This window comes from Hirundo rustica, chromosome 21 (genome assembly GCF_015227805.2).
Source record: "Hirundo rustica isolate bHirRus1 chromosome 21, bHirRus1.pri.v3, whole genome shotgun sequence".
Classification (NCBI taxonomy): domain Eukaryota; kingdom Metazoa; phylum Chordata; class Aves; order Passeriformes; family Hirundinidae; genus Hirundo; species Hirundo rustica.
The window spans coordinates 6,463,455-6,481,660 of NC_053470.1; the positions used below are offsets into that span (position 1 = coordinate 6,463,455).

Consider the following 18,206-nt stretch of genomic DNA (forward strand, 5'->3'; position numbering starts at 1 on the left):
AATCAGACTGTTGCTACTAGTAGAGCTGCTTATTTAAAGCTGCAGAAGACCCAATGGAAGCAAAGTGAGCTTTTTTATCTCTGTTGTTATAGGAGTCTTTCTGCGTCAAGTAAAACATATTTTGTTTGGTTTTCTTCCATCATTATTTGTGCAATGAAGAGGTTTGAAATGGGCAATTTTTTTCCCACTTACTGATTGCATGGTGAGGTTTCGGCTGAGGTGCTGGCCTTGGTAAAGGCACACGCTCAGCACGAGCCCAGAGAGTGCCTCTAGCTCATGGCACACACACTGAATTGTTAAATTGTGTGATCTGAAGATGCCCTTAGCCCAAATCGCATCATTGCCTTCTGGCTGTGATCTCAGCAGCCCTGCTACAGGTCAGGCCCATGCCTGGGACAGGTCCTGCCAGGGGTATCTCGTGCTGGGACCTGAACAACTCTGAGCTGATGATGTCTGGGGAAGAAGAGAACTTCCCCTGGGTGGGAAATTTTATACCATTCTGTCATGGAGCTACGTAAAAGTTTCTAAAGGCAGGATCTTGAAAAATAGGGAATTAAACTGGTACTGCTTGACATTATAGTTGAAGCAATGATATCCTGGTTTAGAAGGTGGAATGTGATTTTGTTCTCACTGATCTCCCCTGTCTGAAATACAGCCACCATACTCAGTTGGAAAGAAATGAAATTAGCAATATCTGTGGCTTCTTAAACAAAACCAAAGCTGGTGCCCAGAATGTCTTATTTTAATGGAATGTGATTGTTACTGCCCTTGCACTGCCACTGTCACTGCAGTGTGAAGCATCAGAAGTCACTGAGTCAGAAAATGGCCTGGGTTGGAAGTGACCTTAAAGATTATCTGGTTTCATCTGGTTCCCTGCCTTGGGCAGGGACACCTTGCAGTAGACCAGGCTGCTCTGAGCCACATCCAGCCTGGCCATGAACGCTTCCAGGGATGTGGAAAGCTTCTGCTGTCCACAGATTTCTCTGGACAACCTGTTCCTGCCTCACCACCCTCACAGTACAGATTTTTTTCCTAGTATCGAATTTAAACCTACTCTCAGTCTGAAGTCGTCTCCCTTTTTCCTGTCACTGTATGTGCTTATGGAAAGCCCCTCTCCCTCTTTCTTGTAGGCTCATAATTACAAAAGCATAATCCTCATTGCAAATTGGGTAAAAGTCATTTGAACCCTTTAAGGTGAACTGTGCAAATACAGGTTTTTACCTGCTGGAAGCTGGTTTGTTTTTTTTTTTTTTTTTTAATTTATACAGTCTCTTAATTTAGTGTTCTTTTTCTGATGAGCCCTACAGAAACTGGTTTGAGTCCTGCAGACTGACACTATCTGCATTGGTAGCAGTGTAAGAATAGTTTGAGAGAAGCTAAAATGCTTTTCCGTTTTTATCAAATTGGCTTTGAACTTTTAAGATCCACATCAAAGTTAATTTCTGGGCACGTTAAATGTTGATCCTAAAATTCTTGACCATGTCACTTCAATACAAAATATAAATTAGATTTTTTTTTTTTTTTTTTTTTTTTTTTGAGCTAGCATCGCAGGAAATTGGCAAGCACATAAATGTTCCATGTTTGCTGGTCTTTAAAAAAATACAACAGAAGTGTCTCTTCAGAACATCACTTTAAATCAATTATGGCTGGCCAAATTACACATCTAGGACGTAATAAGGCTAGGTTGTGCAGCCATATAAACCGGAGACGGGCACTGTTAGAAGTTTTCAATTTAGCTATTAAAATAAAGGTATTCTCATGAGAAACATGCGTTTTAAAAGTGTGATAAAAGAGGTGGAACTTATCAAAACAATTTATCCCTTTGACATTCAAATTTAAAGTGCCATGTTAACTCTTAGGGCATTATTTACTTCACAAGGGACTGACTGACAGCACAATATAATATTAGGAACTAATAATGCCCTAAGAGGAAGTGCAGCGAGGGCTTTAATGACTTTAACATCCTACAGAACTAACACTTCCAGCAAAGTAGTGCCTGGCTGTAGGATGAGGTTGTAAATAACACCTTAATTTCGACTGATCAGACTCGGCTTGGAAGGAAAGCTGATGACAATCACTGTGGACTACAGAGCCTGGAGAAAAAAACGAAGCCAGAAAACACTGTGACATTAAGGAAACAGCTTAGTTATTGTGAGCCAACAAGAATCCTGGCGTTAGCATACTCAGTGTTGCGAGCCAGATTCTTTGCTGCTTTTAAGTTGTCACACTTCCGTGGGTTTCACAGGATTTGGACCAGTTGCCATCAGGTGAAGATCTGCTTCCCGCGTCTTCATCAAATCCCGCGTGTCGCGGCCCAAATAAAAACAGTGACTACCAATAAAGGGTCGCTGTATTTCCAGGCAGCGAGAGCAAACAAAAGAAAGGCAGTGGCGCTGAGTTTAATGCATTCATGCCGTGTTCTAAGCTGTACGTCCATGGCCGAGCCTGGGGAAGGCTTGGGCTGCTGCGGGTGTAAATCTGTGCGGTGTCTCCACGAAGGGGGGATGTAGATTTACAGCAGCTGAGGATATGCTCTTGCCCGAGCTCTGGAGGGTCCCTCAGTGGTGCTCTGTCTCCACTGTTAATGCTTTTTTAAACTAATGTCACCGGTGCTGCCTTAAGGATGCCGTGATCCCTTCCCCGTGCCGTCTCCTTCCCTGTTTGTGTAACGCCAGTGCCCTTAATCCAGCAAGCCAAGATATATCTCACCTTCTTCATCTTACTTAACTAATGCTGACATTTTCTGTGTTCTTCTTTGTAGGACTCCCAACATCTGACCTCAGGATACAATGTACAAAGTAGGTCTTTATCATCCCAGTCCTAACAGTCAGGGTTGGGTTTTGTTTTTGTTTTTTTGGGTTTGTTTTTTTTTTTTTCCTGGTCTGCTTAACATCATTAAAACAAAGGCTAAAAAATTAATTTCTGTGGTGCTGAAGCAGATCAGTTCCATTTTTATTACATGTTATGCATTGTGGCATGTTGTGAAACCAAGTGTAATTAGATGGGCTGACAGCTTTGGGTGCATTTTAATTCTACAGTAATCTTTTGACATTTGAAAATGTGTTTCCTTTGTTTGCAGAGTGGAGTGATCCAGCAGGGAAAGTTGCAACTAAGTCAGTGCCACAAAAGTCGTAAGTATTATTATTCCCAGCTTTAAATCTCGTTTTAAATTTATCATAAAGAATGAGCTTATTTCTCCAAATAAGCTCTCCTCATAATCTTGTCCTGGTGTTCAGGTGTTCTCTGTAGTCCTTAAAAATTAGCCATAAACCAGTTTTATGTTTCCAGTGCTTATTACTGTTTCTTCTTTTTAAGCATTAGCTTACAGAGGTATGTGTGAAAGATGAGTTTATTAAGCAGAAATAATGCTGATTTTAGTTCTACAGCTTGCCAAAATTAAATCAATTTTATGCTTCTCTCATCAGATACTAAGCCTCTTACAATAGGAAATGCAACCCAATGAACAGATGACGCAGGAATTTTTACATTCATACAGTGAGAGAGAGTAAAACACATCATACAGAGTGATTCTGCTAGCTGGTGTTGAAAAGCTGGTCTTGAGTTTCGTGCACTTGGAAACAGCTGAAAATCACAGATGACACATAAATATGACAGTTGAAAATTGTGAAAGAGCTAATTCTCCATTGTGTTAAACCATTTTTCTTTGGTGCTTCTCTGGTGTAAGGCTGCAGTAGCAGAGCAGTGAGTGAGGACTGAGTTGCCTTTTACTTTTATCCCAGGTTCACTAATTTGCAAACAGGAGCTAAATGGCAACTTTGAGCAGTGGGCTATTGTTTCATACCTATGAAAATGCATGGATCTGACTTCAGTTCAGCATTTTTTAGCATTAAGTGTTCTGAAGTACTGAATGCAGAACTGCACTAGCTTAACTGACACTTGTGTAAATACAATATGTTCATTTAAAAATTTTCTAGTGGTTGCCCTTCATCTACCAATTTTAAAAATCCCTATAGGGGAAGAATAATCAATGCGGCGATACCTACACAAGTTTTAAAAATGAATTTAGATATGCCGGTTCTTAGTGCAAGTTTGTGCCCACAGAAGGGCTTGTTGGAGTTCAGTGGTGTTTTCTGTGACTGTCAGAGGTGCAGGACTGGAGTAGATGTGGGTGCTGACTCTGTTGATGTCACTCAGCAGGCTCTGTTCTTTACTCATAAGCTCAAGTCATGGAATTAGTCATTCAAAGATGGTTGAGTAAACCGTTACAAAACTGTGGCTGAGCGAATGATCAAATTTTAAAATTAAGTAGAATGTTTTTCAGATTAAATGAGAATTGGGTGGGAGTGCTAATGATATTTAGACTAATTTGCAGGAATGGCATTTCTTTATTAAACTTAGTAACAAATTAATTTTTGCCCTTTGCTGTTTGGTTTCCAGTAATGATTTGGTTTTTTGTGAAGACTCTAGCCAACTGTACCCACAGTTCTTGGTAACAGAATGGGTGTGTTCATGTTTCAGAACATCAAAGTGATCCAAATCTAGCATCAAGCCCATTCCATAATAAAAAAATTTAAAAAAAAAAAAAAAAAAGGAAAAAATATTATTGCATCTTAAAATTATTTTTCTCTAGAAGCAAATGTCTTTGGATTCCACTGCAAAAAATATTTTAGTGAGTGTACCATAAAAGACAATATTTCAATAGTTTGTAACCAACAGTAATAGACTTGTCAATCATGGTTTATAGTTATAAGCTGAATTTCAAAAGAACAGTGCTTCAGAGCTCAGTGGTCTATAGTGCATTTAATGGTACCAAAGCTCTCTATAGGAAGCCTGATATAAAACCTGAAGACACTGAGTACATTTTATGAACCAGTTGTTCTCTGTTCTGCTGCTTGATCTAAAGTTCCAGTACTATCAATCAGATTTCTGCTGCAATGAACTGCCTTCTTACGGTGGGTGATAGATTTTACACATGAGAGATCAGAGCTGCAATAAAGCTACTTTTATTTTTAGCTTCCAAATGAAGATCAGCTAACCCATTACTATCACTTTTTCTCTTTTACTGCAGAAAAATTGTTAAGGCAGCTTCTAAGAATTTCCACAGGGCTTTGGGAGGTTAGAAGGCAGTCCACTGTGAGGCTTGGTATTACGAGGCCAATGTGTTTCCTTAGATCTGTGTGTGTGCAGTTTGCCACCACCTTCACGGGGAATTAAAGTTCTTGAGCACAAAATGAAATTAAAGCAGGAGTGGGACAGAAAGACGTAATGGTGTCCAGGAGAGCTGGACAGCACAGACCAAACAAACCCTGATAAGTTAGACAGCTCCTGCAGTCATTGTGTATTTTAATGATGGAGTTTATCAGATTGCAGTTGTATAAAGGAGGATTTAGTCTTGGTAACACTGGTCGGGTTTGGGGATATTGGGGTGTATGAGTGAAATGACAGTCCAGCTTACCCCCAGTGACATCTGTTGCTACGCTCTCAGCCACAAAGTGTGGTCTTACTGACTTCAAAACTCTGTCCCCCACCAATTACGTATTTTGTCAGTAGGATCTGTCATCCATATTGCAGTTTGATCAAATCTGGCTGAACATGACTGTGTTCATCTGTATGCTTTGTTGGAGTCCTTTTAGCCTGGATGTGTTTGTAGCTGCTACCCAACTTTTTTAAGTTCATGTGCAATTTAAGTGAAACTTGAATTGTCTTTTCCATTTACACAGGTGCAAGTGACAGTCTTGTAGATCCCACTGGCTTTTTTAGAGATCCAAGGGAGTTGTTAATAATGTGCTTGCATTCACCATGTTGCTGAGGTACACCATGGCTAGTTGAGGGGTGAATGCAGAGCAGAGATACCTCACCTTCATGATGCTGCATCCTGCTCCAGCAGCCGAGCTGTCTCTAAGTCCTTACAGAGTTCAGGGACATTGGGGTCATGGAAGATCAGACTGAAGGGGTGTATGTTTTTTGCTAGATAACCTTTCAGGTGCAGACTTCTGGGGGGAAAATGAGGACAACGTACGGCAAGATGGATAAATTTACCAATGTGCTGCTGTTGTAGGGGGATGCAAGTTTCATGGCTTCTTGTCCAAGCAGAGCTTTCTGAAATACAAATTTTGTCCTTTTTATGATGTTTCAATACTTTGTTAAATCCACATGCTGAATAACCCAATGCCCATTGCAGAGGGTAAAATGGAAGATAGAGTAGTTGGGATTGTGTCTGAATTCTGCACCTATGTTGTACGTGAGAACACGTGATTAAAACTAACCTCAGATCCTAAGTTACGCTCAAAAGTCTTGAAAACAAAATTTTGGGTGCTGATGTGCATGCGTGTGTGTGTACTGTGGTGAGTTTTTACAGCTGAAATCAGGCCATGGAAGACTGCAGCGCTTGTTTTCCCTTTTCGTAATTTCGAATTCCCCGTAAATCTCCGCTGGGCGTTGTGCGGTCAGTTTTCAGCCAGTCTGCTCTGATGAGTTTGTTACGAAGCAGAGTAAGCAGGACCAGATAAGGTGCAACCAATTGCACTGCAAAGGATTTTCTGTCAGCTCCCATGAATTTGAGGGGACGGACTCGGCTCGCGACTTGGGTTTTCTGTTATATAATTGCCACTGCAAGTATGTCATCCTCAAACATCCAGTCCTTTTGTTCTGTTTTGGTTGTTAGCATTTGGCCTTTGTCCAGTTGGAAACTACCCAGAACCTTTTTAATCAAGCACATCCTGTGTTTTGAAATCATACTGCAGAGTAGTCTTGGGTAGTTTCCATAAAAGCCTAGCTAAAGAGAGGAATGTAATCATAATGGTATTCTTCCCCTGCCATAAAATCACTTCCTATACTTACTGTATTAATACAGTATTAAAAGGCCCTTCTCATGGGCTCAGCGAACTACCGGAAACCATTAAAAACTTAGAGCAGCAAATTTTTATGGATCAGACAAAATCAACTTGTTTTATCTTTATGGAGTTTTTGTTATCCATCATACTTAATGATACACAACCTGTTGGGGGACTAGAGAGCAGCTAACTATGGTGAGCTTAAAACTAAAGCAAGCAGCTGAAAATCTTTTTTGTGATATTTCAGCAAGGATTTTCCTAAGTGTGTTCAGAACTCCTTTCAGTTAGTCCAGGATTTCACTTCATGGTTCCAAAAAAATTGAAATAAATACCAGTACTTTTCTAAGCCCAAATACTATCATACTAGTTGATGGAAGCTCGTTTGAAAATGGAAATGTGCTTCTCAACATCTAAATACTTTTCATAAGTATCTAATGGCTTTTTGGAAGATCTCCTGTGTGTCAGGGACAGCCACCTGGGAACACAGAAAACAAAATTTGGCAGCATGTGCAAGCTGTGAATTAAAGGTAATTCACGGTTTGGAATGAATCAGCATGAGGTCCTTATGAAGAGTAATCAGACATCAAGAGGATTTTACACCAAGTATTGGATATTGCGACAACAAGTAATGTTGTTATTCAGAACTATTCAGAACATTCAAATCAAGAAGCACTGATGAATTCTTAACCTGGAAAGAAATCAGTTAAAAAAAACCAACAACAGCAGAAAAAAGGATTCATTCAATGTTCATGCATAATTTCCAAAAGTTTACCGGGAACCAAAAATGCAAAATTCATCTCCAATCGGCATAGGAGGCAGGTTTCTATTTATGTATCGGGTCTCTATCAGTGCTGCAGTCACAGTGCAGGTGTAACACACAGGAGAGGCTGAGATGTTTGCATTACTAATTACAGGTTCTGGCTGCCCATTACAAAGAGGAACACCACTTGAGCCCGCAGTGGTTGGTGACAGCCAGCTTTTTGTCAGAGCCCACCTTCACACAGCCAGCCTGAGCTGTTACACTCAGTGCTGCCCGTTTGTTAGCAGTAGGAAGTTCCAAAGATACTCCCTCTGGGTAAACCAGGAAAGTCATGGCTACGATGACTGCCACGTACAAATTATGATAAGTGAAACAACAGCGGCGTGTAATTGGAACTCCATTAATCTTTAGAGAGTCCAGTGCACTATATTACAGGGACAAACAGCTGAAAATAGAAGGGTCTCATTTTCAAAATAAAAACATATTTACTATTTTCTTTTGTGAGCTAGAAGTGTTCTTTGAGTGCTTTTGCCTTGTAAGTTCTGGGTTTTGAAGCAATGGTGGTCAGTCAGGACTGTTGTTTTGTTCCTCACTGCTGCAGGCTTTGTGTTTTGAGCAAAGCAGGAAGTAGTTTGGAATAAAACGTACGAGTGTTTCCTACGGACAGTTGCCTATAGAAGCAAACTTGCAAAATATTTCAGCTGATGTGAACTATGTGAAAATCCAGTGTCATAATTAAAAGCCCTGTATCTTTGAAGATAAGCCCATTATTCAAAATCATTTCTAAATTAGACTTTTAATTTGTTTTCATTATTCAGCTGGCTCACATGCAGTTTAACCTCCCTGTCAAAATGAAGTTATTTCCTAATACATTCTTTTCCATGATCTCTTTCTCCCGACGTGTTTATAAATCAGTTTAAAAAATTGTGGGAACCGCACTAAATTAATTCTGTGATATTTTGCTGATCAATTTTTTAATAATTTTTCTTGCCTATCAGAGTCTCCCTGCCTTTAAGACTGCCTGAAACAAGCTAACCAACTGCATTCTCACCAACATTTCTGCTTGCAGCTCAAGTGAGCACCGAACCATTTGAATTTCCTCTTGATACTGCATAACCCCCCATTAAAAATTCAACATTTATTTGCCCTAACTAACAAGCAGCAGTTGAAATAGTTTGTCCTGGAGCAGGACGTGCTCCCGTGTCACTGCCGAGTGCGTGCAGCCGCTGAACTGCGACCGCTGAAATGTCAGCGTTAATAGGGAGAGGTGAACGACAGCAGCATGTTTGGGTTCCTGATGTGTTTCCCTGTCCGCTGCATATCACTTCCCATTTTGGAAGGCGGTTAGACTGCAAATCTGCCACAGGTTTCCCCAGTATTTAAAGAGCTTTTTCACAGGCGGCAGCGTGTGTTGTGCCTTTATGGCTTAAGGCCGGTCTCAGACTGACCTCCCAATTTACATTTCTGTGGGATGGAGTCACTTCCGAACTTCAGCGCGGCTTCAAAGATTCGTTTTGAAAAACAAATGGACTCGGTAAATCCAAGAATGTAAATCAGGGTAGAGCAGAGGAAGCCACCACAGTCAGTCCCTCTCCCACCACCCATTTGTTTTGTGACCCACACACTTGCTGATAAAAGACATACAAATGAACTTCTTGCTTGGCTTTCTGGCTGCCATAATTTGGACCTCACCATGCTCCCTTTGTCTTAACTCTGACCCGTCAGTAAATTTCTGGTCCAGAGCCAAGCCATTTTTCTGTCTCTGGCTTTTTTCTTCCTGATGCCCTTTGCTCCAGTCCCTTTCATTCTTCCTGTCATGGCTTACTGGCTTTGTAGACTTTAGTAGCCTGAGATGGAGAAAATTGTCACCCAGATTCATCTGCTCCACGCTGCAAAGTAGTCAAAATCGGAAATGGGTGATAAGTTTGAGAGAAGAATGGGGTTTGCCAGGAAGCTTGGCATTCATAATACCACAGTGGGCTTGAAACTCCCAATTTGTGTCCTAAATACCCTAGGTGAGACTAACAGCCACTTTTCCTAATATTCCAACTTAATCCTTTGCATCTTTCCTCTGAATCCCTCTGACAGCCCCAATAATCCACCACATTTTTCTCAGCTTCACCGTCTCTATCCAGAGGAGCATCTATTGCCACTTCTATTGCTTCTATTATCCTTTGGGCAGAGGGCTCAGCAGGGCTCCAAAGCCTATCAATTTTCTGGCCAGAGGGCTTATTTTTTATGAAGTGAAGTTCTCACAACACCCCACGGGGCTGGGCCACGCTCACTGCATTATCCTCTGTCATGGATAGCCCTTGGAGCCACGGATTCAGAGTAGTTGTGCCTTACAAATGCATCCTCCTGAACGAAGGAAAAGGAAAATATTCCCCGCTGCTGGGCTAATTACTGCTTTAAATTCCCAGAGGAAGAGCTGCTTCGCTCACTTGTGTCCATACATCTCAGAAAAATGCGTTTTGAGACTTTGCTAATGCTGCAAATGCAGCTTTCCAAGAAAATGATGTAGCCCAGGAGGAGGAGGGAGATGTCTATAGCCTTGCTTCAGTAGGTACAAACCAATTGTTTAATTAATAGCCGTGTTGTGGAAACACAGGAGGAAGTGATTTAGCTTCAGCAAAATTGTCCCTCGCTGGAAAGTCTGGTTTAGTCAAAATGCTTCACAAAAAGATCTTTGCAGCTTTTGATAGAAAGGTGTTGACTCATCTACCTCATATTGTCAAGAAGGATGTAAGTGCAGCTGTCAGGCTCATCTGAGTCTGCAGAAGCAGTAAATGTCTGCAGTAATGAGGGGATTGCTTTCACAGCTATTCACCTGGTTAGACTCCACCAAGCATTTGCTTTTTTGGGTGTCCCTGCTCACCTAAATGCACGTAACCGTGTTTTTAAGGACCTAGATGCGCTTTTTTGCAGAGAGAGGAATGCGAGTCAGTGCTGCCCGTATTTGATTTAGCATGAATTTCAGCAGTTCCAGACAAATTCGAAAGCCTGTACAAATCACAGAGCTTCGAGTCTGGCTGTGTGCTAGACTGGAATTTTTTGTTAGGTCAGACCTTTATCTCAGCTTCTTTTTGTGGCTCCTTATGGGGAGATTGAAGAGGAACTGAAACTGGTGACCTGTCTTGACCTTTAGTACTGGATTAAAATTCCAACTTGCTGCCATGGCAACGGGCCTTGAAAATTAGATCCTGACAGAAGCAGGGAGAAACTTAAAACTGCAACTGCTGCACCGAACTGAAGAAAGCTTGCTTACAAATATCAGTGACAGGCTCTTAATTGAAATAATCTGCCTCTCCTTGTACAAAAAAAAATAAAAGGAAAAGAGAAAGGCAACAAACAAGCAAAACCCCCCCAAAAATTGTGACTTGATTTTTTTTTAGGCAAAAATCTATTGCAATTCAGAGGCCATGCTGCTGATTCCGGCAGACTCTTGACATTTGAGGTGGCAGCAAGAGAAGCTGCGTGGTGAGAAGGGAGCCAGACACGCACTTGCAAAGGTCTGAACCCCCCAGAACAGACTGACAGCAGGAGCCAGACAGTGGCCAGTGTTAAATCACAGGTTAACTTCCTATTTTCTTCTCCTTTAACCTGACACCACGGATCAAAAGAGACATCACAGTGTCTTGTCTGGCTCCGAGGATCCATGCAATTATCTGTTCTGTAGATGGGAAGGGATAAACATAAGCTAGATAGTGCTATTTCAGATCAAATGTGATAAAAGTTACTCATTTTCCAATGTAATCAATGCAATAGTCAGAGGGAGATAATAGTGCAAGTCCTTCACTGCTAAAGGAGGTTAAGTTGGTTTTTTTTTCCCCATGCAGAGCAGAATGCAGCCTGAAAGGAGAAGGTGCTGAGGGTCACCTGAAGGATTTCCTGCTCTTTTTTCCCTTTATCCAGGAATTCCCCTCATCCCAAAATCAAATAATTTAGAAGATCAGTTTGCAACACAATCTCATATAAACCTTTGGCTTTCCTCAGGGTCCTGAGGATGCTCTAAGGATCCTGCTCACCTTCCCAAGGTCACAAAGGACCAGAACAAGTCCCCATCCCACAGGGGAATGCAGCATCCTAGCCCTATCTTCCTAGAGTCCTGGTAGGGATTGCTGGCTTCCTGACAAACAAGAACACACCAAAACCCATAAAAATGTGGATTTTACCTATCAGAAAAAGGATGTTTCTTAATGGACCAATGGTGTTGGATTGGATTAGCTGTTCTGTAGAGTTAGCTGCTGCAGAATCAGCCTAGACTGTAGGTACCATATAGGGCTAGGTGAAAATTTAACAGCTGCAGGTAGAATTTTGGAAGAGATAGGTTTGCCAAAGCTTAGTGTCCAAATCCCAAGATCGTGTTTGAAGTCTAAGTTCAAGAAGAAGGCATGCACAGAAAAATACTATCTTTAATTTTCTTAAGGCTGTACTGCCCAAGTACTGGATTTGTTATGTATTGGTGCAGCATAGATTTATACGATCGGAGGAAATGTTGGGGATGTTTACAAGGACAAAATTTTGCTTAGTGGGGTTTGTATTGTTCATTGCATGGTTTAGAGAAATGTTTATCACTGAGAGTGTCCATTATCAAGGCAGATAAGCATTAAGCAAGTGCAGGTTGCGTCGAGATAATACCTTGTATTATCTTAACAAATAATGCAATATTGTCTTAACAAAAGCCCCGTTTCTGAAGTAGACACTTGATACACAGTAGAAAGAGAATGAGTAGATGAGCAGTTTTCTGACAAGGGAAAATAAAAGCCACTTAACATTTCTCAGGCTCTGAGTTACATGCTTCAGACAGTTAAAAATAGAGGCCATTATTTGAAATTTCAAGTGTCGAATTAATTCCTCGAGTAAGTTAGTTACTTCAGAGGAGTTGCTGTCAGAGATGAATTTGGCCCATCCAGCCCTACACTCGCCACAGTTACCATTTCCTGCAAAACACCACTAATTCTGCCTTAATTACTGTCAGACTGGACTATGGAGCCCTGGAGTATCTGGCAATAAACTCGTGTTTTGCTGGGAGGGCAGGTAAAGAACCATTTAAATAGGTTTTTGAAATAAGCCTGAAACCTCTGAAGATGTACTGTTGTAGCACAGACTGTATATCAAAATATATAAGCATCCAGTTGCAACAATGGCTTTGTAAACACATTACTGAGCAAACTATGAAAAGTAATCCACCAAGGGGCTGTTTCCTTAACTCATAAGCATGAAGTTAAGAGACCAGTGCCATAAAGTAGATGCGTGCTGTTAAAAAAAATCCTTCCTTTTATGTGAGATTATTTTGCGTTAAGCCCAACGGATGATTCCTTTCTTTTTCTTTATTTTTCAGTGCGTATCTTTTAATACTTGAAAATACTTGTGTTCAAGGGAAGAGTCAGCCCTCCTCAGAAAATCTATGAATAATTCATTAATATGGGAGCACGGGGCAAACCATCCTTGAGGGTAGAATGCAGGTGCCCCCCGTGCACCTCGCGTGGGCAGAGCGCAGCAGTCCTGCCGCAGCTGCCCACGGGCTTTTTGTGGAGTCACAGCCTTGTGAGGGATAATGAGAAAAGCCTTCAGCGCTGTCATTCCTTCCAGCTGCCTGCAGGCATGGCCTGAGGGTGGCCAGAGCTCCCTTCCTGGGGCAGGCACAGCCTCCTCGCTCTGGAACTCACCGGGGCTCCAGGGCAGCAGGAATTCGGCCGCTTCCCCAGGAGGAGCGCGGTGTCTCGCAGACGTTTTGGAGGCCACAGTTCCTGACTCATCGTGGCACGTCTGTCAGTCACGTGCGTGTCGCCTGCCTCCGTGTCAGAGCCCTGAAGAAGCTCAGAGCAGCCCGCTGTAAATAGAAAAGGCATGAATAGAAAAATAGAAATAGAAAAATAGAGAAGTAGAAATAAATAGAAATGGAGCAGAATAGAATAGGAATGGAATGGAATAGAGTAGAGTAGAGTAGAGTAGAGTAGAGTAGAATAGAATAGAATAGAATAGAATAGAATAGAATAGAATAGAATAGAATAGAATAGAATAGAATAGAGCTACAGGAATAGTTCTGACCCCTTGCTGGCATCCTGCCTCGTGCCTGCCTGGCTGAGGAGCGTTCCCACCATTCAGCAGTCAGGGATGATGTCAAGGAGGAGCAGGAGATCACAAGCAGGGGATGGTCTGAGCTGTGGGTTGATGAGTTTGTCTGCATTTACCCATCGTGGCTTTCAAAGCAAGTAGCAGTGCTCCTGGTGACGAGGGGAGTGTGCTCAGAGAGAGTGCAGGTCCCCTTCAGAGGGATTTTGTTCAGGGAATTTCAAAACTTGAGTAAGAAAGGGTGTTAAGTGAATTATATACAGTCTGGATATAGAATTAATCTGCTGTAGCCAAAACCTGGTAAGAGTTCGTGTATTGCCAATTGTTGAAATTTCTTGCAGCTTTGTAACTTGTGCAGCTATGCAAACACTGACCTTAAAATCCAATATCACCTTCCTTCTCCAAAGGACAGAACTTTCTGTAGCTCTTTTGCTTTAGCCAAAGTGTTAACCACTATTATTCTTATTATTAATTGACTCTTGTGAGTATAAAAACCACATGAGGACTGAGGTTGCTTGGATCCCTGGTAATATGTTGCACACAACTCAGAGTGATTAATACCAACGAGAGAGCATTCATTGATTTTGTTTTGCCTAATATAAGGCACTAGAAAAAGTACCTGTTTAGGAGATTAGAGAAAATTTATATCGTTGAAATCTCAGGTGTGATTGGTTGAGGTGCTGTCCTTAGAAGTAATGGGAGACTGAGACTTTTCAGAAGAAAGGCCAATATACCAGGTGATGAAGATTTTGCAGGGCTCATTTATTAGTATAATGATGTGGTGTTCCAGCACTGTTGGGTTTCTGGAGGCCTTAATAATCAGCTGCTGTTCTCTAGGAAGTTTTTTAAAAGTCCGTTCTGGTAGGTAAAATTACTTCATCTGTAGCCTGCAGAACGTGTGCCATGCATTGTATTAAAAAAAGAATAAAGCAAACAATGAATCTGTTAAATCATAATTTCTCCCAAACGTGAAAAATTTTCAGATTAAAGCTCATTGAATACACATTTAAGTGATAAATGATAATGGCTTGGAAAGAGTCATTATGATCTATTTCATCAATAATCCACATTTTTTTGCCTTGTAACTACACCAAGGATGAATATAATGAATGCTGCCTGATGAAAAAAATATTTTGTTTATGAAAGAGAATCAGAGAAAAGAAATTCTCAGATTAACAAATTTAAATGGTTGTTACTGCTTGCTTACATTGTTTATACATAACAGATTTTTTCCCATTATTAATATTAATAATTTACAGTTTCAGAGCTTGTACTCAGGAAAAAAAATCCCCATGTTTAGACTTAGTATCTGGATACTCAAACTGCAGTTGATTTCCCTGGGTTTTGAACAGCATAAGCCAGCAGAATGAAGCAGGGGTGCAGCATTCAGGGTTTTCATCTGCAGATTATACAGTGCTCCAAGTCGCACAGAGTTTCTGAGCAGTAGGCTTGTCATAGATTTGTCACGTTTCCCGTGCAGAAACACATGCACATTTTATTTACTGTGCGCTGGGATTTGCTGTGCCTGCCCAGGACAGCCCTCAGGGTCCTGAGCAGCTCCCAAGTGAATTCTCTTCAGTCCAGATGGTGCCAATGTGTTTTGGCACTCACAGGCATGCACCTGTAGGAGACCTGGTGGGGTTTTGTCAAGAAAATCTTCAAATTGTGCTAAAACAAAATTTTCCTGCTGAGGACAAAGGAGGGGTGATGGTGGACACAAGTGTGCTGTGTTGCCAGCTCCTGGTTGTAACCCCATGGCGAGAGCCCTTAGGATTGAGTGCCTGAAGGTCGTTTATAAAGCAGCCCTGTTTGGTATGAGGGATGACAAATTGTTTCTTTGTGGTGTATTCCCACTGGAATCAGTGGTTAAAGCTGAAATTTCTGAAATCAAGTTGGTATTTTTATGTGTTACACCCAAAAGCTGAATCTGCTACAAGCGTGATCTGTGGTGGCCTTTCTGTGTTGCTGGATAAACTGGATGAATTTGCAGTGGAGCAGGATCCCAGCACACTTAGTCAGAAATGTCATCTCAGTGAACTTACCAGAGTCATTCATCTGAAGGACGTGAAGGTTCTTTTCAAGAGCCCCGTTTATCAAGTGTTTCTGAGAATTTTGTGTTTTCTGGTAACATACCATTGCAGATTAGCACCCTGGAGCTATTTAACAACAAAAGACTGTTGGAATGCCATCTGCAAAAAAAGAGCAAGTTCGAGTGTAGGGCCTAGATAGCCCTCTTAAAAATATCCATGATTTATGTAGTTCTTTTTTAAAAAAATGCCTAATTTGCTCTTTGATGTTACCTAGCGCACAACTCCCACTCTTTCTCTTAGATATTTTCACCATTCAAGTGCCTACAATCCCAGGCAGTGGGTATCTGTATAAATGCAGCATTAATAATGTCCTGCACCGCCACAATGCTTTGAATTGTAGAGGTGGAGAGCTTTTCAACTTTGACCACATGCTTTATGGAAATAATTCCAGTAAATCAAAAGCTTGCAATGAATTTTTGTATCCCTTCTCCTCCTGAAAGCCATATGCCAAGTTGTCCCAAAGTGTCTGTGAGGATGAGAGCTGTGGGAAGAGCTGAGGTGTCCCTGTGCACTGGAGCTTCCCAGGGCAGAGCTGTGGTGGCCCCAGGAGCAGGACAAGGAGATGGTGATGCCTTGGGAAGGCTGAGCTGGAACAGACTGGACAGAGCCAGAGAATAAAGGAGATATTTATTGAAAGGCGTCTAGGATACACCTCAGGCAGGACAAGAGCCTGGCCAGGGCTGCACCCAAGGTGGAACCAAAATGGTCACAAAATGGACAAAGGGTCACGAGGTCTCACACTTTGATCAGTTTTGGTCCATTTGCACCTTGGGGTTTAATTGTCCAATTCCAGCTCCAGGTTATGAAGTCCCATCCTCTCTTCAGCCCAACATAGTTTGTGCTTCTGGGTCTGAAAACTTGTACCAGTTGTCCTTGGTCTTCATCAGAAATCGGATTTGTTTTGTGTCCCTGCTGTGTGCAGAGAGCTGAGTGACCCTGAGTGTGAGCTCAGAGCTGCACCCTGGGCAGCACAGAATGTGAAATACTTGAAATATAAAACTCCAGGCATCACTGGAGTGCTCTGGCACTATGTGCTCAGGTAAAAACCCCCTTTGGGCACACCAGGGCGTGCTGGGGACACACAGCCTCAGGGGTGTGCAGGGAGTTCCTGCTCCTTCCCTGGCCACGCTGCTTTGGGTCACTTTTTTGGATGTTTTTTTTGCTGCTCGGATAAGCTTTTGCTTTTGCTGGTCACTCCGTGTGTGGCCAGCTCCAGCCTCCCCATCCCTGCATCCCTGTTATGGCTGGGCTAATGACTTGAAAACTTCTCATTAAATACTCCTCTTGGCAATGTTTGGTTCACAGAGGGTCTCAGGGAGGAAGGAGTGGGGGGCTTTGGTCCCGAGTGTTAAAAATGCAGCTTTATTTTTAGGCCTTTTCCCATAATGAGATTTTCTCAAATGACTGCCTTCTTTTTAAATCTGAAAAGTTCAGTCCTAAGTTCAGGGGTAGCCCTTGGGCACTAGGGTGGAAGTTCCTTGTACATATTACAGAGTGATTATTGACAGAGTTTAACTGCGTTGACCCTGCTCTCCTAAGTCCTAAGAAATTTTCTAAATGTGCTCTTTAAAATCCCTACAAAACACCGCAGATTTGGGGTAATTCCAGAGCAGGACCTGAGATTATTGCTTTATTACCTTCTTTCTTTCTTTATATCCCTTTTCCCGGGCTGACCAGTCCTGTGACGTTTCTTTTCCAATATATTCTAAGTAGAATTTGTGTGTTTGTCCTTCCTACAGCTTTCCCTCAGCGTCCATCCAGCACATCAGATCTCTTCTGTTGATTCAGGCATTTTCCACTCCTGCTCCAGCCCATTTCAGCCACAGGCTTGCCTTGGCTAAAAATAGTAAAATAATTTTTATTTTTTTTCAGCAATTTGATAGCTTTGCCAGTGGGTTCAGTGAAAACAGATGACATGTTTATTCTTGTATTGACAATTGGGAATGCTCTGGAAGTCTGTAAACTTTCTACCTCGCCGACTTCCCTGCGTCTCTCCTCCTCCCAGCACCCTCCATGATAAAATTTCTTGCTGGAAGATTGACTTGACTCATTTTCCCCCGCTGTCAAGCTTGCACAATTGAGGGATAAAAAATCCTGCTTGAATTAGTAAAGAAAAACTGAATATTTAATTTCTGCACAGGATTCTGGGGTTGATAACTTATAGCTACTCACCATATAAATTAAGTACAGTTTGTGCTTAAGTGGTTTTTTATTAGGCACTGCTGAGATTGTTAATAGCAGGTAGGTTCTTTAGGTTTTAGAGAAAGTTACTTGCTCTGAAGTGATTGAAAATCAAGTGGTACGTGTAGGAAAGTAATGTAGGATTTAGGTAGGAAATCATTCTGAAAATTAGAAGGAGGTTGTTTTGTTTTGTTTTTTTCCTTATTTACTGTTTCCACCTTCCTTGGAAATAACTCTATCACATTAATACCCAATATGCCTAGCAAATTACCAAGGCATTTTCTTTAATTACAATCTTTTGCTATA

General features: G+C 41.6%; 1 protein-coding gene across 8 annotated transcripts in view; it reads left to right on the forward strand.

The window, feature by feature from the left end:
* The window catches only part of AFF2 (ALF transcription elongation factor 2), a 352,651-nt gene that overhangs the window by 227,725 nt on the left and 106,720 nt on the right, over positions 1–18,206 (forward strand). For all 8 annotated transcript variants that reach the window (XM_040083762.2, XM_040083755.2, XM_040083759.2 and 5 more), the window contains exons 6-7: positions 2,762–2,798; positions 3,080–3,131. In XM_040083762.2, the coding sequence (XP_039939696.1) occupies positions 2,762–2,798; positions 3,080–3,131 (89 nt within the window). The remainder of the gene's footprint in view (positions 1–2,761; positions 2,799–3,079; positions 3,132–18,206) is intronic.